The sequence below is a fragment of the Falco biarmicus genome, chromosome 9 (genome assembly GCF_023638135.1).
Source record: "Falco biarmicus isolate bFalBia1 chromosome 9, bFalBia1.pri, whole genome shotgun sequence".
NCBI lineage: Eukaryota > Metazoa > Chordata > Aves > Falconiformes > Falconidae > Falco > Falco biarmicus.
This window is the reverse complement of record NC_079296.1, coordinates 11,258,454-11,280,778: the sequence shown is the minus strand read 5'-3', so window position 1 is coordinate 11,280,778 and position 22,325 is coordinate 11,258,454. Positions and strand designations below refer to the sequence as shown.

Here is a 22,325-nt window from a genome sequence, read left to right as displayed (position 1 = left end):
AAAAAAAGACTTGTTATGCTTTCCTTTCCAGCAGCCAAGAGGCTGGGGGAAGGGGAAGAAGGAGGTCAGTTTGACTTTGAACACATCAGGTGTGCTGCGGAGCCCGTCACAGCCGTGCAAGGCAGAACAGAAAACAGTGCCCTGCACTTCTGAAAGTTGGCTGTGCCTGTTTTGCTGGGAGACTCCAACCAGAGGTGACAGGACTCAGTTATGAAAGGGGAATTTAGGTCAACAATCAAAGCTGCAGTCAGGGGGCCCAAGAACAGGGAGCTAAAGGTTGGGGCTGTTTTTTTCTTTAGCATGCTTTAATCGTTTAGTATCAAAGCACAGAGGAACGCTTGAAAGAGCAAATATTCTACAGGAACCTATAGAAAGCTTTTATCTGTCCAGAGGAAAATAATTAAAACCGACAGATTTGGGTTAAGTATCCCCATGTTCCATGCAATTGGATAAGTCAGTGAAGATCCACTGGAGCAGTTCTTGAGTTCTGCACTGGGTATTTCATGGTATGATGTTGAACCCAATATAGAGGGGAGAAATAATCTCTCCTTTCCTTTGCCATGCTTCCTGCAACCCCCACTTCCTTCTACAATAGTTAAATAATTCAAAGTCCAGAGTACTTAAGGCAACATCTCTGTCTATACCATTTCCAACACAGCTAAGAGTCCTCCTGAGGTCGCCCCCTGAGACGAGGAGTGGCTCAAGCAAACCACCTGAGACTTGCTCAGGTGGCAATGTACTACTTAAGCGAGCAAAAAGGGGATGTTTGCTGCTGCTGCTATCAATCTAGCTGAATTCACACCAGATAGTATCGTTTACAAGCTATGCGATAGAATTCAGATCTGAGACAGAAGGATGGAGTTCTTTTTGTTTTGCCGTGAAAGACAAGATCTTCATGTAGAAATGTGGAGTTTAATACAGCTATGCTTTGTAACATTGAGAATTTGGCCTAAGGCTCTTTAAAATATCAAAATCTTTATATCCTTGCCATTTAGCATTAAATTAAGCATATATTCTGTACTGTTTCTCAAATTCCCAGTCACTCATATGCTCAATGAGATACCTTGAAGCCTGAAAACAGGGAGACAACAAGGGATAAAACAGCAAAACATGAATTTGTAGTGGCTGGTTAGTTATGAACATTACATAAATCCTTCCCTTCTGATAACAAAATCATGTAGGCTGCAACAGAGCAGCCGCTGGCATGGACAATCATATTAGTGACACTTCACTGACCTATTGTGAGAATATACCCGCTAAGAGTATATAAGAGCTTACTGCAAACAGATCTGGTAGGCTGGGGTTAGTGAGAAATTATTAGATTGTGAGGATTTTGAGGTGTAAGTGAACACACAACACTGCATAACCAGATGGCACAGAGAAGCGAGCTTCAGTCCTTGCCATATTGTAACAGGGTCATTCTTGGACCGGGTATTGCTCTCGCAAGGGCTCCTTCGTATACAGTATCAGTGTAAACAAGTATTAGTGGGAAGGTTGGCTTATCTAGATCTTTTTAAGCATTTCACAATAAAGCTGCAGAACCAGTGGAGACTGGTACTTGGTTAACAAACTGTGGCTGTTTATGATCTAATAACTAGGTTTAGGCGGGCTTTTAGATGGATAGCAAAAAGCACATCCTTTACAAGGGTCAAACTGCAGTCCCTGCTATAAAGTCTGGGACCATGGGAACATTCCAGAGAACAAGGGTAAGGATTTTATAATATCTATGAAACAATTTATTTCTCCTGCCTTGTTCTCTGAAACAACTGAATATATTTGGTTGAAGCTTGGAAAACCAGTATGTGTCCATGTTTTTAGGGATGATGATAACACATGCAGATATAGGGACAGTATTAAGATAGTACAGGCAGGCTTCATTTGGATACTACTTCAAGTCATAAACTCTGCAGCCATCAGCATGTTCCTTCAGAGAATCACCAGTGTGTGCCGTAAACATGGGAGGCTTTGCATCAGGCTTGATTTGGACAAGAATTCAGGGTGGTGGCTGCCAGTTGTACACACTCTAGTGTGGCTCCCTGACAACAAAGCAGAGTTTAGTGTTTATGAAGACCCAGATGTCCTTCAAATATAGGGAATGGAAAGCCCTCCATAAGTTTGTTGATTTGGCTCAAAAGGGCCTTAACACACCTCTCAACTGCCAAGCTTATCTATGCTAACTGATCAGCAGAACCAGGTTACGAATTAACCATCCTATTGTAGCTGAGGCAGTGCATTCACCTTTAGAGAAATCCAGCATTAACATCATTCTCACTTCAAAAGCAGATCTTGCAAAACACAGAGATACGGATCGAGACACATGCGTGAAAATCCATCTTTCACTGACACGTGCACAACACACAAAACTGGAACAACACATGAACATACAAAAAAGGACGTAAACACAACAGCACACCGGCAGAAGGGTCACCCTGCACACACAGATGGATGTTCCCAGCAACATGCTTGGTAGAACAAACGTCACCTCTGCTTCCACGTCATCTCCTCCTCCCTGAGCTATTAGCCAAATACTGATTAGCTATCAAAGCTCTACAGAGAAATCTACTCTTGTGCATGCTAACACAGAGTGACTTTCCTCCCTTTTGTAAGAGTTAATGCTTGAGAGCAAACACAGAGGGTATCTTCTATGGAAGGAACAGACACGTAAGTCCCATAACTTCCGGGCAATCTAAATGATAAAGTGGTATTTCTGGGCTCCTTTTAGAAAACAGCACAGAGAATTGATCATAAACTGGGTCAAGACAGGTCAGCATACCTCAGAGCAGATCAGATGGCCAGAGCATCCCAGGAGGAAACGCTCTCCTGGAAGGATTATTAGGGGCACATCTGTGCCATCAGATGACCATACACAATACCCATCAGCTCACTAGGAGTTCAATATGGCATTTCCTTTCAAAATGTGCTTTGTGCCTGACAAGCACTGCAAGTCAATCAGCTGTAGCAGTGGCCAAGCCTGTAGTCGTGCTGGAAAAATGCCCAACGCGCTGCCCTACGGAACCCCCTCGATGGCCAGAAAGACAGAGGGGTGAGAAGTGGAGGTCTAGTATGAGACTGCTTGTGATGCTCATCAAAATACACAGCCAGGATTGAAGGGGGGACAACAACACGGCTTGTTTTGCCTTTTAGAATTCCCTTGTCTCTGACCTTTACAGCAGCACTGGAACCAGCTGAGCAGTTACTGCTCCCAGCTGCAGAGAGAAGAGCTTTTACACCATTGCACAATGCACGTGTGTTTGTGGGGAGGAGGTTAGGGCTAGAGAACAAAGAAGGAAATCTAGTGGCACCTAAATCAAACATTATGATCAATGAGGGAGTGGGAAGAGGACCTGGGGAGCGGGGACAACCTTACAACCTTTCCAGGATCAGACAGATGGCCAACATCCACATTATTACAAAACCAAAACAAAAACAAAAAATTCCATGAATGCAAACTAAGGCACCCTGGGAGGACACTGTAAAAATCACATCATGATAGCTTAGACTTGTCTTTGTAATTGAGGGGCATTTCCACATGAAACAGTTCTAGTTATTTAATTGGATTTTGATAACATTCTTGGGCAGATATTTTGTGAGTGCAAAACTGAGTAGTTCCAGCACCTTTACACTGATTTATACCATGCAAGGTCTTTGCTTCTGTGAGAATTAAATATCTTATTGTAAAAATATCTTAGATCTTATCCAGACTCAAATATCTTATTGCATCTGGCTTTCCCATATGACTGCATCTTTCCTGTACTAATGGAAACAACTGAGGAATTTACCAACCTTAAAAGCAACCTTAAAAGTCTCCGATGCGGTGCGTAGAACAGCATGCCACAGCAGCAGGCAGAACACAGCTGATTGTGCCTGTTCTCTGCTGTCGCTTTTGAAAGGGAGCCGGGCCTTCTCTAATCATGACTATTTCATGCCTCAAATTCCCCGCTCCATACTTGCATGCAAGTTCCAAACCCATACACAAACCACAGAGATATTTCTGCTTTCTAGGAAACATCCTGCTGCAAAAACCTGCTGCTCTAACATGATATAACTATTAGAGTATGCATTCCAGATAGGCTGTAGTCACCACATACTAACCTAAGTATATAATTTTAGAGCTCTATTTTTCTGCTCAGTTTGAATCCAATTTCATTTGTTTTGCTATGATTTTCCTTCTGGAAATACCTGAGCCTGTATTTCTGCTCTACAAATACCAGTGATCACTTGATCTGTGAGCACAAATAAATAGACATCTAAAAGAAAATCCTCAGACAGACACTCACAATGTCTTAGAAGTGTACGGAAACAAATTCACACCTGTTAAACTGAAGGCTGTAGCTGAAAATTCAGCCTTTAGTTCTTAAAGGACAAGATGGGACAACGATGGGCAAACCTCCAAAAGGTCATAATTCTACTTTGCTTTCCATAAGCATTGCCAAAGTCAAATGCTTCTCAAAAGTAATTGACCTTCTCAAGTCTGCAGATCTGGGAGAAAAATGTAAAAGAAACAAGCTACCTTGGAAGATTTTTGGCAATTCTTGTGTTTAGCTGAGCAGCAGGAAGTATCGTATGTCCAGCCTTTCATATGTTATTTCAGCCCTTCCACTTCTGGTTAAATTTGGAACCAAAGAAATGAAGACTAGCAAAGTAGTATGTACACGTACTGCTTTCTCTGTGCATAGGCCTATATATACTTGTGCACATGGGTTTGAGGGAGTAAACTGGGGCATTTTGAGCACTTGGCTTAAATTTGAATTTTGAGGAATGGTCTCCAGCTGGGGGTGGGTCAAATGAACTGAAATCCTGTCTCAGAACACTCATTACCTTCAACAGGTCTTTGGTCTATATTTTTTGTTTGCAACTCAGCCAAAGTCACAGGAATAGGTAATTTCAGCATATAGCCTGCATACCCTTCTGGACCTCTGTTCTACCCTGAGACTGTGAGACAGACCACCCAGCAAGAAGGTGACAAGCAAAAGTCACCCCAGGCTTAGTTCGTTTTACTCACTTCTTTGTTTTTAAGGGATGTCTGCTGTGTTAGCTTCACACTTCTGACAGTGTCAATGCTCCAGCTTCCAGAGGGAAACCATGATTCTGCTCCCCAAAGTTTGTATTTTACAGCTAAATTCTTGGCTTCATTGAAGTCAACTACCTTCAATGAGAAAAGATTTTAGTCCTGTTTTTCTGATAGTTTTCAGACTAGCACACTGGACTGTTTTGAAGGAGAAAAGTCAAGGCATTGCTCAGCACACTGTTCTGGTTAAAGGTGACAAAATCTAACCAAGATTAACATCATATGAAACTGATCCTGACAATTCAACTAGAGTGATCCCGAGGAAACCCTACAAAGAGCTGGAAATATGGTGATTAGAATATCCTCCCAGTGTCAAGGAGAATCCATAGAAATACTGGAAAAACAGAAGATTTGAAATTAGCATCCTAGTGCTACCTGTGTGTTACAGTGGGATTCAATTATTTTTGCAGTTATAGCTGAAAACCCCAGAATGATCTGACGTTAGAAGAACTCGAGACACTCACATGGGTGACAACTGAATTGACTTCTCTTTAAAGACCTTGCAATTTGGAAAAACACTGAATTTTACTGTGAAATTTCTGGTGCCAGGTATCCCATTGTTCTAACCAAAAAGTTTTTTTCAGTGATTGACTACTCTCAAGGCTAAAATACCATATTTTCTCACTGTTCTGAAGTTGCTTAGTCTCCATGTGCATCCACTGGATTTACTCATATCCTCCATTATTATATTTCCAATCTCCAATTATCAGATTAATATTCCCCAAACATATATTTAAAGATCATGATGATCAAGTGACCTCTTAATCTTCTTGAGGCAAATACTTTAAGACTTGTTACAAATCATATAATTATTGTCATGGCTCATTTTTTTCCCTCCAAACCCTCTGTCACACAACATCCTTCTGAAACTGTAGACACCAGAACCAGGAAAAGTACTTCAGGAGCAGCTACTCCAGTGTCAGGACAAGGATAACACAACCTCCCCAGTCCTGTTCAATGCTTCCTTGTTTACATAGCCAATGATGACTCTAAACCTTTGGCCACAGCAACACATTGGCAGCTCACATTTACACGCTTTATCTATTCCAACAGGCAGTTACTCCTACACATGCAGATCCAGGTGAAAGACCCTTCCCCCACCACCCATCTATTATGTATGACTTGCCGCCTGTCTTTCTATATGTATGACTTCACATTTGGCTTTATTCTAATGCATGCTGTTTGCATGTTCTCAATTTTTGAAAACACCCAAATGAGAGTCCTGTTTTTGTCATTGTTTACCACTCCCTGAACTCTGCAACATCTGCAAATTTTATCAGGACTGATTTTGTGTTTTCTTGCAGGTTGTTGACAGAAAATATTAACTAGTAAAAAGCCAAGACTAAATTGTGCTGAATAGGAGGGAATGTGGCCAGAGTCACACTGTTCAGACAACAGCTCTGTTTTTCAGTAGGGGAAAATAAATACCTGTGATACTCATGAATACGAGCTTACACAAGTCAAGAGAAAAAAGATGGGACAAATAGATAAGGAGGAGATTGGCAAGATATGCCTCTGTCGTTTTGTCTCTTTGGCATTCCACAATCTCAGTCTTCTCTTCATAGCAGTGAAGCACTGCAGGGACCTAGCACAACCCTGGGCAATGGGACTTCTGGGATGAGCATTCCTTCTTTTTGGTACAATGGAGTGGCATTTACAATTTACAGCATCATACATGATCGAAGTACTGCTCTGATGATATTACCTCATCCTTACAAAAAGCACCTATCTGATAGCTGCTGAGAACCATTATCCCACCTTCACAGATGAGGGCAGAGCTGGAGACACCTCAGAGCAGTTGTAAAGTAACAACTAAAACCCCAGAACAACCTGTGCACCTCCAACCACTACACCACAAAATAAGCAGCCTGAACTGGCAGAAGAGGGAGCTGGCTTCTCTCACACAGCGGTTTCATCACTGCTGAAACAAACACCCTTTCTTTCTCCAAAGCTTCTAATTTATCACTGAAGGAAATCTCTACTCTCTTCCCAAAACCACCAGCCAAAAAGAAACCTCTACCCTTTGCAACTGCCTCTGTTTTCCTTCCTGCCAACTAGTCTCCGTCTCTCCTTTCCTTACAGAACATCTTGTTGCAATGCCCTTCTATAATAATTTTCATGTAAAAACCAGTGCCTCATCAAGCTTGCCCTGTCACCAGTGTTTGACAAGTGTCAGAGAAACCCCATAAAAGCCAAGCTGCGAGTTTGTTAGTGCAAAGGACACCATGTGTTGAACACATTGACAGTTCTCAATAAATAACATCCCTGTAGAACAGCTGGTTGGATTGCTCGGGTTTGGAAGAATGTTGGCCACATTGCCTACTTACGTGCATCATCCTCAATGATGCACAGAAGATCCTGTGCATGGGGAGCGGAAATACATCACTTCCAGAAGATACCAAAGTATTTTTTTTTTTAAAAAAAGTATCAGAACACAAGTTTAGATCCTGACTCAAGGTTTATAGTCAATTTCAGACATACAGATGTGCAATAGTGTTGTTTTCTTGATGTAGGTGTAAGAGACGTTCCTTCTGAGGGAAGGGAGAGGCAGGAGATGGTAGGATGGTAGGAAGAGCTATCCTAATCTTGTTTCCTTCTTCCCTCTCTCTTATGAAATAGATAGCTCCCATTTCATTTAGTGCATTCTTGTTTGCCAAAACACTTTGGCCTTCACAGTGTAAGACAAAACACATGGCTGGGGCAGAAAGGCCATTGCTTCTCTACCTCTGCCATCAGCGCTTGAAGCAGAGGGAAAAGTCTAGTCCAGTGCTCAGCCTCCTAATGCTGCCAGGTGCCTTCCTCCATGAGTATGAGTGCTCCTGGCCCACCTTTGATGCCAAACTCCAACCCTTTAGAAAGCTTTGGAGAAGGAACACAGACCTCTGGCGGTACCATATTGCCTCTGTGTGATTCAGCTGCTGTTGCTTCCCTTTCTGGCCTGTTCCATGGAGCCTGCAGGTGTTTGGATACAGCCATTTCCCAGTAAAACTGGTGCTATGCTGACGTTTAAAACAAACAAACAAACAAACAAAAAAACCCCTAGTATTACAGCGTATAGCTGAAGACCACCCCCGTTTGAGCATTGCCTCTGGTGAGACATAGAATGTAAACAGTCTGTTTGATTAAGCCATCTCTAGCAAGGGGACTTCGGGGAATTCTGGTCTTTCCCAGCACAAAGAGCAGAAGATACTCTGCTCTTCATTAATTCAGAGCTCTTCAAAGGGCAAGAATGATTCGCTCAACTTTCCTCCTAGGAGAAACTGTTGATAGTTATCCTGGAATTCTTGGAGGATACTCACCAATATAAATCAGGTCCATTTCCACCACCACCCTGCCCCAATTCTTTATTTAATCTCTTCACAGGCAAAGTGATTGTGCAACCACTGATAAACTCTGTTGATGCTGGAATACAAAATGTTCACTTCTGATTGTCTTCCCCCCCATTGGGGTGGGAGGTGGAGAGACCACACTGGAACAGTCTTATAGATAAGACAAAATATTTGTACAATAAGAGAAACTGCTTTTTCAACAAAAAGCAACAGATAAGGCTATTTTAAACCATCACAGTTTAAGGTATGGAGGTTCTGCCAGCAGCAGACACCTTTGGTAACACATCTAAAACTTCAAGGCTCTTACATCTAAAAGTGGGACTACAGCTTTCACATCTATTATGTCTGTAAAAACACCCTTATTCCTCCCAAGACACTGCTTATGGAAATGGGGGAGCCTGGACAGTGACATGAGCACTGCATTAATACTACACCTCTGCACAAGTGAGGAACCACAGTCCTGACCAGTGCTGCTTCCCTCATTCCCAGAACTTTACTTTATCTGGTGATTCTCCCACACATTTTGAGTAGGCAGAAAGGCTTTTTAGAGGATCCCAGTTTCTCCTGGAAGGAAACAAACACATAATTCCCTCACCTCCTGTCTAAGGCCACCAAGGTGTAGTACTAAAGGCACAACCCAGGGGCAGTCACAAGAAAATGGATTTCTTCTTGGGTTCCCCCTGTGCTGCAAGGGGTTTGGGGGACCTCTGGAGCAAGTTAAAGCATTTTGCATTTTCCAGCTGACAGCACATGGAGATCTGTCCCTTGCTCCAAGCTCATGGTGACTATGTCATGGTGTAGTCCTGTGTTATCTACTTACTTGAGTCTAGCTCACTCCTACCTCCTTAAGCTGGTAGTTCTGTGAGAGAGATGTGCAACACCAGATATATCAGCCTTCTGCTCAGACTACAGTAGGACAATTATCCTTTGGGCTGTTTTAGTCCTTTTACAGCCTTTGTGCAACTCAAGAGCAAGAGTTTTGCCAGGAGCCAGAATCTAGATTTCAGTGTTTAAAAAAACATAAATAGACAAAATCAGTGGATATATTAAGAAGAAATTCTACAAGTTCATTGATGCTAGCCTCCCTGCTTGGGTTCCCAAATACTGTCCATGCTGATTTTATAATTTTACTCCCTCTTTTTTCATATTTTCCATGACGAAGGGAAGAGAAAGACACATAGTTAGACAGGCAAACATCTCATCAAAGAAACTCTTACAAGCAGATGCAGAGTAGGAAACATCCAGCAACCCTGCTGGCTCCAGCCCACAGCATGGACCTGAGCATATCGTTGATTTTCATTAAGTAACATTGCTTCCTGTGAACTTCCTCTGAGGGTGTTTGTTTATAAACAGAGGAGGGGATATTATTGCTGGAGATGGGACCGTATGGGAGGAGGTGAAGGAGTTTAGGGCCACAAGACTGGAGAGTAGAGTTCAGAAGTGTTTGTTGCTGGAAACACAAACACTGTAAAACTGGTGTATCGCCTAATTTCACAGTCCACAGGGATTACGATAGGTATATGCAGAAAATGCTCCAAAAAGTATAAACAACCCCACACTGTACAAATGTTTCCCACTGCATCACCATAACCATTACACACCCAAATTAAACTATCAACAGCGGTGACGGTGGTTGGAGGTTGTTCTCCATGACATTCACTTCTCAGCTTGTTCATTTTCCCCATTGCATGCGCTGTCTCTGCCCCAGATTCTACACGTTCATCAGTCTGGAGCAGTCCCCCTGATTTCCTCTCCAACGGAGTTACTCTAGGTTTACATTGGTGTGCTCAACAGCAGAATCTGGCTTGTACTTCTCACCCTTCCCTCTGCCAAGTACATGTTTCAAAATCATGTGCGTAATGCATTTAGTTAACATTTGCTTTTTCTCCCAGTACTCCTTTTCTCCCTGAACATCTCCATTCATGAGCTACAGCACAGGAGGCTTCCAATGCTTGTCTAGTTTATGCTGAAAATAATTCCCATTAAATTATCACTGGTGAAAGGTGCTGTTTTGACCTCAGAGAGGCTGCTCTGTTTATCCACAAGACAGATGCAATGTAAGACAGTAGTAATGCAAGCTCAGCACCTCAGACTTTACAGGCACAGATGCTACTGAATTCAGAAAAAAAACGCATGGACTGCATGATGTACAGCCTCCCTGTTGACACTCCCGAGAGAAACACTGGTTGTTTAGCCATGAGGGTGTGCACTAGATTATGATCCCTCCCCAAAACAGTCTGTGGCACTAACACACTGTGTGCAAAGCCCCTTCAGCAACTTCTCACCCGGTCCATGTTTAACTAGGGGATAAACAGGTTGCTCTCACCCTTAATTAATAACCCAAGATATCCAGAGACAGATTTGCAGCATTTCCTAGGAAGAGCAACTTACACATTTCACAAGCTGTTTCAGCAAGTCAATATATTAATCAATGTGTAGAAGTATCAAAAATATCAAAGCATTCCAATTTAGAGTACTCTGAACTAAGGGTCTCGGTGATGTTTGCTTTTCTCTCCCATTATGGGCTGCATAAACTGTTCCATTTGAGAAATACAGTAATTCATGCTGATTCAAACATCACCAGCATGTCTGTTCAGACATAGTAATTCCAGAAAATCTGATTTTCTGCCATCTCCAAAGACCTCATGTCACAAACACCAACCGCCTTCCTCACCCACTCCCCGTGTTGCCAGTGGTTTCAACAATGCAGTACCAGGTAAAACAATTTTGTCACCACCATCAGCTCAGCACAGCAAACAAAGAACCCTCAGCAGCTACAAGGATCATCCTGCAGGAATTAGGGTGTGTTGGCTTCACATGGAGAACAACCTAGGCTAAGGAATAACTGTCATTGCCCCTTTAAAAAAAAAAAAAAAAGTTTGAGAAAAGGCCAAGCTGGGTTCTGTTTCTAGCTCTGTCACCACCACCCTACCACATCTTGGACAAATCAGAGCATCCCTCCTTTCCTCAGTTTCCCTGATTGTAAGGGTAATGTTCTGTCATGCCTAAGAATCTCATCACCACCATCAGCAGAATGCTTTGAGGCAGTTATTGGGACCACAAAATCAGTCTTACTGCAATGGTAAAGGAAACTAACAGTACTAGAATACATCAGTACAGGATAAAAAACCCTACATTCAAAACTCAGTAACACTCGTAACATTGAAGGCCTTTCCTTTCCTTTCCTTTTTTTTTCCCTGTCTTAAATAAAACAAACAAAATAACGGTGATAAGATCTGTTTCCTCAATCCAATGGATGATCTGTGTGAATATGCTTCCAACACTAAGAGCAGAGACTAAACGAGAAAGAAAATGAAGGAGGAAAGGAGCCTGCAGCTGATGCTCGGTGTCAGGAACAGGGCTGCTCTTCTCCCAATTCCATGACAACAGAGGACTCCTGGGAATCAGATGAGCGAGGGGAAGATGGGTCAGAAGAGAGAAATCCATATGGGAAAGTGATTTAAAGCAAATAAAGAGGCAATAAATTAGATAAGGAAAAGGAGGAAAAACACAACAAGGGGAGAAAGGAGAAGACATAAAGGAGCCTCAAGTATCACTCGAAGGGAAGACTCAAGGAAAGCCTACCAGACCCCAGGAGCTGATCAGCAAAGAACAGAGTGTTTTCTTCTCTAACACAGCAGTTCTTTTGTTTTCATGAGCTGGTATCATGTGTCTCAGATGCTACTTCACCAGGCCAATCCCAGATGCTTCTCAGTTTTACTTCACCCTCACTCCCTCTTTTGTGAGAACTGCTCGCTCCTTGTCTGTGTACTGCTAGGATGGATATTAAACAGAACAATATCAATAATTCCCGGAAAATGTGCATGAGCATATGCCTGACTAAGCACACAAACACATGGCCTGCTTACCCTCTGTTCCCACAGCTCTTCCAACATGAGCTGGCTGAAGCGACCAACCTGGTGCCCACCCTTGGGCTGCAAGGAAGGGATGCCACCCTCCTGCGGCAGAAGAAAATGAAAACTACAGAGTGTGTAGGGTCACCCACGGCACGCGTGTGCTAGGGAGGAGGAAACCAGCAACTGTGCAGAGCAGGAAGAAGGGAAAGACAGGGGAATCAAGGACACCAGATAATAGAGAAAGAACTGAGCCTATGATGGTGATAAGAGAGGGTGGAGAGATTGGATGGGAAAGTTACACACTTACATCACCCAGCAAAACAGAAAACTGGACAGTGTGTTTTGAATAAGTGCTCTTTTTAACACTGGGAAAAAAAAAAAACCAAAAAGAAGAGAAAGGTTGAAAGAGATGGAGGCCAGAATGGGATTTGGAGTATACCAAAAACAACTAAAATAAACGTCCCCTTCCCTTGGCCAATTTCTCTGACGTAAGGCCTTCATTTTGTTTTGTTGGGTTTTGTTGGGGTTTTTTCCCCCCCTCTTGTATCCAAAGCAAGAAGGGGCAGCAAAAAAAAGTACTATGGAAGGGTCCAGGCTGTAGAGGAGGGATGCAGAAGACTTTCTGAAATCAGACCCTAAGCCAGGGTCAGCCAAAATCAATGGTATTTTTCCTATGATCCTGAACATGTTTAGGATCAAATCCATGATGCTTGTGTAAATCTAACTTTATGAATCCAGCCCCATTCTCACCAAGGGATAATCTGACTTGTATTTGTATTTATTCAGTTTTAACTGTGATATATACTGCACCCTCACCTGATGCCGGCAGCCTTATGGATATTGAACAATCCCCAACTAAGCAAATTGTTCTGATCACCATGAACAAGGACAGCAGAAAGCAAAATTCAGGAACAAGATATTTACTCTTGTTCTCCTTTTAACTCACCTTTTGGAGTTCTGCTCTGCTTACATTTAGAGTAAGAGTACTTTAACTTCATGGATGGCTTTGGAGAGAGTAAACTTTATAACAGGCACTAACATCAAATCAAAGCAGTTTACAAGATCTGCCACTTGTGTCAGAATATGTGGGGAAATAAACAAGCTGCTCTTCCTTGATCATTGGAGTTTAAATGCTCTATTGATCTGGGAAAAAATCAAAGGTGCTTTGGAAATTGTGTGCATATGTGCATGCTTCTCACACCAGAGAAAAATGGAGAGAAATGTAGGGACAAGCAAAAATCAGGAGAAGAACAATCAAGCATTTCTTCTCCGCAGAAACCTGAAATAAAACTAAGAATCATATTCAGGTGTCAGCTACCCCAAGGTAGGGAAATGCCCACAAGACAGTGTAAGCGTAAGGTCGGAAGAAAAGTACCCTGTAATTTCTAAAAGTCTCATTTTTGGGAAAATAAACAAACAAAAAGGAAAGCACAGTCAATTGTTCTGTGTCCAGAACAGTGCATGAAGCAAACACCCAGAACCTAGGAAATAGAAAAGCCCAACTTATCTTGCATATTTAAAATAGAAAGAATAACATAAACTGATCCTTTAAGGTCTATATTAAATTAAAAATTTGGTAGCACTGAGAGAGGAGCTTAAATGAAGAAAGAGATGATATTAGACTAACTGTTATAGCTGAGAGAAAAATGCGGAGACTTTTGATCAACCAAGGCTTTTCTGATGCCTTTTCAGGATAACCTGGAATACAAGATTTGAAGAAGTAAAAATGTAATAAAGTGAACATGTTCATTCTTACTATGATGGGATGTAGGAACTGCCACACAGACCAAGACCAGAGAAGGGTGGGATATGTTTGATAAAATATTTTTCTCAGGAAAAAGGGAAATTAATCAAAACAGACTATCTGTGGGAAAGGATCAGTTCTGGCAAATATTCTAACTTCAAATTTCAATAGAAGTTTCATAACTCTCAAAACACCTGATTCTTTTTTAACTTTCTGAAAATAAGAAAGCTCATATCTTTTACCAGCAAATGTTTTTCTTTCTCATACTTAACAGTTTTCTAAAAAAATGCTTTGGATCTCAGGTACTTAAGATGTTGTCAATCTGTCCTTCTCTTTTCCTGTCTTACATTATAGCGGTGACTCTTGGTCTTAGCTAAAGATCTTTGGTTTATAGTAGAGCACTGGGAAATTTTCTGTGGCCTGTGCTATATCAGAGCCTACAGAGTGGATATTCTCTGAATGTTTGGACTAATTATCTGCTGTTATATCCCTGACACTGCAGGGGACTGAATTTGGCAACCCAGGTGGTCCTTTCTCTGCTCCTGCTCCTATAATTTCTATCAGAGAAAAGAAAAGAAGAGATGAAAAAACAACGGCTAAAATTGGAAGCAAAACTATTATATAGGAACATTTCATCTGACCCCAGTTTATTTTTGTTTTTTCAATATATCTTTTTGAAAAAAGACACTATATTTTGGATCTTTTTTTCTAGCTCAGGCCAGCATGAGCAATGAAAATCCAAGGTGAAAGCGCTTGGTTAATCCCATGGTCTTGACAGCACCTAAAACCCATCGATCCTGCAGTATTTTTGTGTTAAAGCTGCTCAAGCAGGTGTCATGACTGCACCTTTCTTGTGCCAGACCTGAGGAGCTTGGCACCTATGTCCTGACAGAGCCAGACTTGGACTCCGAAGAAGGCATTTCTCCACCAAAAATCCCTGCCCCAGCAGCTGGATGCCCCTGCAGCACTCCAAGGGTCCAGCCCCTGGCACGTACCTGCCACCCTTGGGCTCTTTGCTGTTCAGTGCACCCGGCCAAAGATCTCTCCTCTCCTTGGCGAAGGCTGATGAACATGTGAAGCTTGTGGAGCAGCATCAGCAAACTCCTGGGCCCGCTTTGGAAATGGAGACCTGGCCTGATCTTCATGAGAAAGGTGAGTGGCAGCTTCCTTCGTGGGAGGGTCTGAGTTAGGGTCCCTGGGGAGCCAGCATCCCCCCTCCCAGCTGCTTCAGTGCTCAGTGAGACCTCTGGGATTTGGGATTTAAGCGCATCTCTCACTATGTCACATGTAGCTAGGGTGATGCTGGGCACCTGCACCTCCATTTGGTGTGGCTGTGGCCTTGGTGTCCCCTCGGCCGTCTGCAGCACTCCCCTGGCTCTGCATGGGAGGGTGACACGGAGACCCAGAGAGCAGCTTCAACCTGATGCAATAACATTCAGGCATCTGAATCACCAATCAGGTCTGTCTTTCTGCGATGTCTCAGGGTGTGAAGGCTTTCCAAGGGCTTCTTTTCACCCCACCACTGAGACCTGCCCGCCACTGCTCTGCTCTGTGCTTCTCTAGACGTCTCCATGAACCCCTGAGGAGGCTCTGCTCCCCCTCTCTCTCCAAACACCATCCCCTCAGCTTGCTCTGTGCCTCATGTGAGTTATTCTAACTGAAACAGGCTGGCTTGAAATAAATCAGGCCGAAATGGAGCTCGGAGAGCTGGGGCAAGCCTGGGACACATCTCCGTGCCTACAGGAGACAGCCATGCATCATTTTGGAATCTAAATTTACAACCTTCACACACAGAGAGTCAAATTTCCCTCTCCCTTTTATTACCATTTTATTAATTAGAGCAGCCTACTTGTAAGTGCTTAAAGGAAAAGAAAAAAACGTAAACACCAAACAGAAAACTTTCTTCTGATTTTGCTGTCCTGACTCTAGTGTGTAGCTGGTCAATGAAACAAGAGTCATTAAATTTGCACATCTTACGGGGAAAAAAACCCAATCTTTTTCTTTTCCAGTTTCTGACTCTTCCTTATCCAGATCCGTAGTCACAAAGTGGCTAATCATTTGAACCCATCTACAGGGAAGCCAAAACCACACAGTACATCCTACCTGTAGGCTTCAGCAGTGGTGTATTGGAGGCTTCTCACCCTGAAGGAGCATCTGGGCAGGTGTTCAAGCTCCTGTCATTGTGGTCCAGCTGTTATTCCACTCTGCCCTTCATGCCCATCACCCTGGGACCTGGCACATGCCAGTGCTAATTAAATGACAGAACTACAAGCTTTACATTTGACTTACTCTATATTCCTTAATTCTAATCCTTCATTACAGAACAAAACAAGAAAATTAGTGAAATTAAAAGACAACAGGCTGTTGAAGATGAGAGAATGTGTCATTATCTATCTACATATCACTTTAATGCCAATGAAACTCAGAGTAAACTCTCTATTGAAAACATCCTCAAGTTCCCAACACATCAGCTATAAGGATCAGCTCCAGGGACAGGACCTACCTCACCGATTCTACCTGAAGTGCATTAAATCAATATCAGGCTCCAAAAGTTCAGAAGGGAACCAAATTAACCCCCAAAAGTAAACATATATTCTTAAACCCTGTGAAGGGAACAGACGTATGCAGTGTCAATTACATATCTTTATAATTGCCCAATTATTGGGTCCCAACACAGATGTTTCTCAGTCTCTCACATGCAAGAGCTGTGGCTTTAAGTGAGCTTCACTCTGCTGATTTTGGCATTTCTTTCCCTTTGGATTCTACTGCAGTTTTATGTTCATCAAGGACTGAAGCTGGGAAAACACAGGCACTCCCTTACATATGAAGCTTTATTAAGTTGGGATCATGCTCTCTGTTGGCAGGCAGAGGAATAGAGAGACAGAGGAGAATGAAACTGAGAAGGGGGAAGAAAAAAAAACCCACACCAAAACAAAACACAAATAACTTTCACTCTTCAGAGCAGGCACGCCTTCTTACTCTGGCTCCCACTGCCAATCATTCATCCTGCTCCTCTCAGCTCCCAGCCAGCAAAGAGTCAACATCACATTCCCATGAAAGCATGAGCTATCCCATTGCTGAGCCATATACCAGAAAACACACTGACAGGGACTCAGGAGGATCCTGTTTCTTAGGATGGAGTTGCATTTCCACAGGAGGACTGAAATATCTTTGATTACAACAGAAGCAAGGTCAACTGTGCTTTGAAGCCTCTGATTTTGCATGGCATGTGCATTACCTAACTTGAGTACAGTCTGGACCTTAACTCCTTCCTTCACAACTAGATGTGCATTCAAAGGCTGTACAGGGGAAAGTGCGCAAACTTGCATGATTAATACCATGTGCACATGTGTGTGTTTATAAGAGGGATGTACTGTGCTGTGTGGTAGGTATGCACATCCAAGGAGTGTTTGTCCAAGAACTATGTGGCCCAGGGAGGGAGGCAAGTATGCAGGAGCTGCTAGCTGCCTCCGCTGGAGAGCTGCACCGCAGGAGCCGCACAAAGGAAGCACAGCCCAGCTCCGAAAAGGCTTCCGAGCTTTTGCGTAACACAGATCAATGGGTCAGACTTCTAGTTTCCCAACAGCCTTCCCTGACAAATGCCAGAACAGATATCAGAGAAGTCAAACAGGGCAGCAATAACATCACTGCCAGCCAGCGTGAAAATTGGCAGAGCCTGGCACCAAGGACTGCCTATCATCAGAGACAGGGCATGGCCCGGCACAATGACGAACCCACTTAACAGCACTGTAAAATTAGCCATTTATGAAAACAAATTGAATACTGCAGCAGAGGGTGACGTAAGGAGAGTTGGCTCCAGACAGAAACTCCTGTAGCCTGGATTAGCAGAAGAGCTCCGTTATAGCAGGGCTCAGGCACAGAAGCTGATAACAACTTGGGTCCCACATAAGATTTTTATCAAAAACAACAGGCTTCCCCTATAGGCACACATATGGCTGCTGTATGACTTGTAGTGACTACTTATATGCCAGGAAGGAGGGATGGAAGGGGAGCAGTCAACACAGTCAGAGGGTAGGGTGTAGAAAGTAGAAGAAGATAGAAGGAGGACCCCCAAACAAGAGATGTCTTCCAGTCAGTTCTGCCCTCTTCTTCAGATCTGTGCAATCACACAGTTTCCCACTTTGCAACTGAGGTAGAAGTTGGGGAGAAACTTACTTTTGGCACTGTCAGCAAATTTCACCCAGTCCCTGCCCCCCACCCCCCCCCCCACCCCCCTCCAAACACCCAGAAGGGCTCTTGGTTTCAGTGGGGTCCTACAGAGGCAACTTCAACAGCAGAACCAGGCTCCTGAGTCTGTCACATCCCAAAACAGTGAAAATGAGAAAGCCAAGAGTTTTGGCAGCCAGAACCCTTGATTTCCTCATTGAGGGAAGCATAATCTCTCCCTAAGCTCGCTGCAGGTCTGGGAGGCTGTGGTGTGTGGAGGATACTCCAAGTGAGTTCCTCTTGGACCTCTTCCAGGTGTTTACACACAGAGCCAAACCTGGCTTCTCTTCAAGAGTGCATGCGAGGGGGGTAGGGGGAGCTTAAAAATAAAATAAAAATCACAAAGTCCTCCTGAGCTAAGCTGCAAGCTCTGTGGTGTAAAACTGGGGCATTTCTTTTCATTTTTCACAGTGGAATGTTATTTCCATGCATAAAATGGGTCAAGTGTTTTATACAGGCAACAACTCAACCTCCCCCATCCAATTAAAGTATTTTACTACAAATGATCTTTGTGTGTTTTTGTCTAGGTTCCCTATTGTATGAATTAGAGATACTTGCACCAAAGGCGGACATGGGGGCTTAGGTGTTGGATTAAACACATTAGAAAACACACTGATTAGATCTGTGTAAACCCAAATGCCGCTTTTCCTAACTTGAAAGGGAAACACTTTGTGCCCCGGGGTTTCAGTGAAGACTGGGAACCAGGAGAGCGGAGCTTGAGAAAGTCAGAGGAAATAATGCAAGTAATAATCCACTTCACCTATGAAATTGCTCATCTGCCTGCCCTCCTGAGGGCAGAAGGGACCAGCCCATGCCCAGCACCTCCTGCCCACCCCGGCATCAGGCACACACCGCGTCCCCCTCCTTGCAAATGAGCAGAGCAACTGGGACTGGGGGAAGTTAAGGAAAAGCACTGCTGAGTTCATCTTAGTTTTTCTTTTCCTTAGGACAAAGCAACTTTCTGGCGAGCCCAGAGTAGTGCAGGTCAGGGCTGGGGCAGCAATGGAGCCCAGCGTCGCAGGGAGGGTGGCAGGGCAGGGGCAAGCTGGGCTGGCACTGGGCAGCCACGGTGCCACCGGCACCAGCACCCGCTGCCTCCTGGTAGGAAGGGACTCCAGTTAAAGGGAAAGGGGGAATCCTCCCTGTCTCTTTAAGGCATCTCCTAGGACATGGAAACTTTGTACTTTCAGGGAATCTCCTTGCCAAAAGAACTGTAAAACATGTCCTCCTCCCCCCCCCCCCCCCCCCCCCCCCCCCCCCCGCGCACACACACCCCCACCCCCCTTGTCTTTCTGGCTTGTTTTCTGTTTTTTTTAAAGGACATTTCCATTTTCTATGACTTCCTTCAGAGCAAAGATGGATGTGGCGACATTTATAAGGGTTTGTAACCCTCCAAAAAGTATCCGATTTCACGACAACTTCACTGCACTTTATCACTAAGGGGGGAGGAGGGTGGGAGGTGGTGGGAGGGAGGGGGAGAGGGAGCAAATGCAGGGGGAAAGAACCCAAATTCACGATGGGCTCATAAAATTTAAATAAGAAAAGTGCAATATTCCTCATTATTGTTCAGCTCAGACAGCTTAGACTGGTAGCTGCTTTGAGTACTAAATGATTTTATAGGGCTATTTGACCTTACAATCATTTGTGTTACACTTGCCATTTCTAAGTGGAGACAAAAATACTCAACACATCCTCTAGCTGCAGTGCTAGTCCCAGCCCTAGCTGAGTGTCGAGGGGTTGGGAACTTTATAAACTCATTTGATTCATTTGAGGTTTCACAATAGCCAAAAGTTCCTTTATAGCTTTTTGGAAACCACATGCTAACGTTGCATCTAAAAAGGTAACAGTGAAGTACACTAAAAAGCTAATAAAACTAAGGAAATCTTATAAGGATCTTAGATATGTGTTTCTTTGCAGCCACACACCAGACACATACATTTCTTTTCATACATACATCAAGCTACATTCAAATGCTCTGTTTACACTTTCCCAACCTGAAAATTAGGTGAAAACCCACCGTAAGAGCTCTCTCTCCTATCTGCATCTTGATCTGTACACACAGAAATAAAGAAACTACCCAGGATACTGCCATTTCCCTATGCAAAAGTTTACATAACTTTTTCTGCGAGCATCTACTTTCAGACAGTTTGCTGAGCTCCGGTATTTCACCAAATATATATACGATAAACGCACCCAAGCGTGTTTACACATGCACTCGCACACAGATGTACGTTGCAAGGCACACACGCAGATTTAAATGTACACACACGTAAACTATACACACGCACGCCTACAGCTGGCTGCTCTGCTGGCTCCCGAAACGTAAAAGGGATGCTGCAGCCACAGGCACGACCAACTACCTACCTGCAATGACAGCCGGAGATCTCTGTCCTCCTTCAGCTTTCAGCCACACTTGCAAAGTGAAGGCATCTCGGGGCAGCTCAATATCTGCCTTCAGCCGCAGCTGATCACCTTGTCCACTGAAATAGAGCGCCCTGCTCGGGGTAAGGGACTCCTCTTCGTCCTTTACCTCCCGCTGTTGCCTCCTGCGGGGGACATGCCCAGGCTCCAGCCCAGCAGTGGAGCGCCTTCCTCGGGCTAACCTGGTGGCACAGGTGCCCGGGGCCGTGTAGCGGAGCTGGCGGCTGTGCCTGGTGTCCCTCCTCGCCCTGCGGGAGCGCTCGTCCATCCCACATTCGGGTCCACTGGCTAGGGCTGTACAGAGAAGCGCAAGAGGCAGCAGCAAACTCCAGAGCTGCATTTCCAATCTTCCCCCCCCTTCTCCCCTGCAAATCCTCCCGATCTGCCAGCTTTGGGCTCCTCCTTGCCTTGACTTTCTTCTCTTGTTCACCCTTCTTGGTATTTGCTCTTTTTATAACCCTTCTCAGTTGCTTTTTCTTTTCTTTTTTTCTTTTTCTTTCTTTCTTTTTCCTGCTTATAGATTTTTTTTCCCCCTTAAAACAAATAAAAATAAAATAAATCAAAACTCCTTCTTGGTGGCAATGTATTTTTCTGTTCTTCCTCCTCTATCTGTCTTCTTCTCCTCTATTCCTCCACAGCTGGAATTCCTCTCCCTCTTCTTTTCTCTGCTGGATTTTCTTCCCTTTATTTTTTTTTCTTTTTAAAAAAACCACACACACTCTCACACACACACACACACACCAAAACAAAAAAACAAAACAACCCCCCCAGCTTTCTCCAAGACTCAGACCCACTGATTTCCCTCCCCCCAAATGATGCTCTAATCTATTTATTTTTTTGGCCTCCTTTATAACATAAGCCACAACCCCCTCCTTCCCCCCAACCTCCCCCCCTCCCTTCTTCTCCACAAAATGAAAGAAAAGAGAAAAAGCCCCTCAGAAGATGAGTAAACAAGAATATGCTAATCTACTCTAGGGTGCTCCACCTTCCCAATTGAATGATTCCCATTAAAACTGCAGGGATCATGACTAATCAATCAGCTTGAAGGAACAGATAGCTCCAGAGGTTCAAACACTTTTGCTGTTTTCTTTTTCCCCCCTTCTTTTCCTCTCTTCCTCTTTCCTCCTATCACTTTCCCCCCTCTTATTTATTTTTTAAAGAAGACAATCGAGATGAATGGATCAATGTGACAAAAATCCTGCACCCTCCTTTTTGCAATCTCCCCAGCTTTCTTTCCCAGTCCAGTCCAAAGCACACATTCCTATTTTTTTTTCTTGGCAAAAGAGAAAGCTATTTCTCCTCTCAGACTCCCCGTTGCACTTTGCTGGTAAACCTTATGCTCCTCTGCAGCACATAAAGAGTCTTGAAACTTGAGTCTCAGATATTTTTTTTTAATTGCTTTCTTTCTTTCTTTCTCTCTTTTTCACTCTCTCTCTCTTTTCCTAATTCTTTCTTTTCCTCTTATTATTTTCTTAAAGTTATGCAATCAGCCAGGCTCCCCCTTTTGTGGTCCCCCTCAGTGCAGTTGTGTGCAGCTAATCCAAATGTTGCATCAAAGGTCCCCATCGAATCATCAGGAGCTAAAAGGAGAGAAGCTTTTTGAAGAGCATTTGCCTTCCAGAAGCTGTAGCAACAGAGCAGGATTTGGCTTTTGAATGCTCCAAAAACTCCTGGTTTTT

General features: G+C 43.6%; 1 protein-coding gene across 1 annotated transcript in view; it reads right to left on the bottom strand.

The window, feature by feature from the left end:
• Positions 1 to 21,431, bottom strand: part of PAPPA (pappalysin 1) — a 184,554-nt gene extending 163,123 nt beyond the window's left edge. The window contains exon 1 of the mRNA XM_056352475.1: positions 20,590 to 21,431. Within this exon, the coding sequence (XP_056208450.1) occupies positions 20,590 to 20,986 (397 nt within the window). The 5' untranslated portion in view covers positions 20,987 to 21,431. The remainder of the gene's footprint in view (positions 1 to 20,589) is intronic.
• Positions 21,432 to 22,325: the final 894 nt, after the last annotated feature.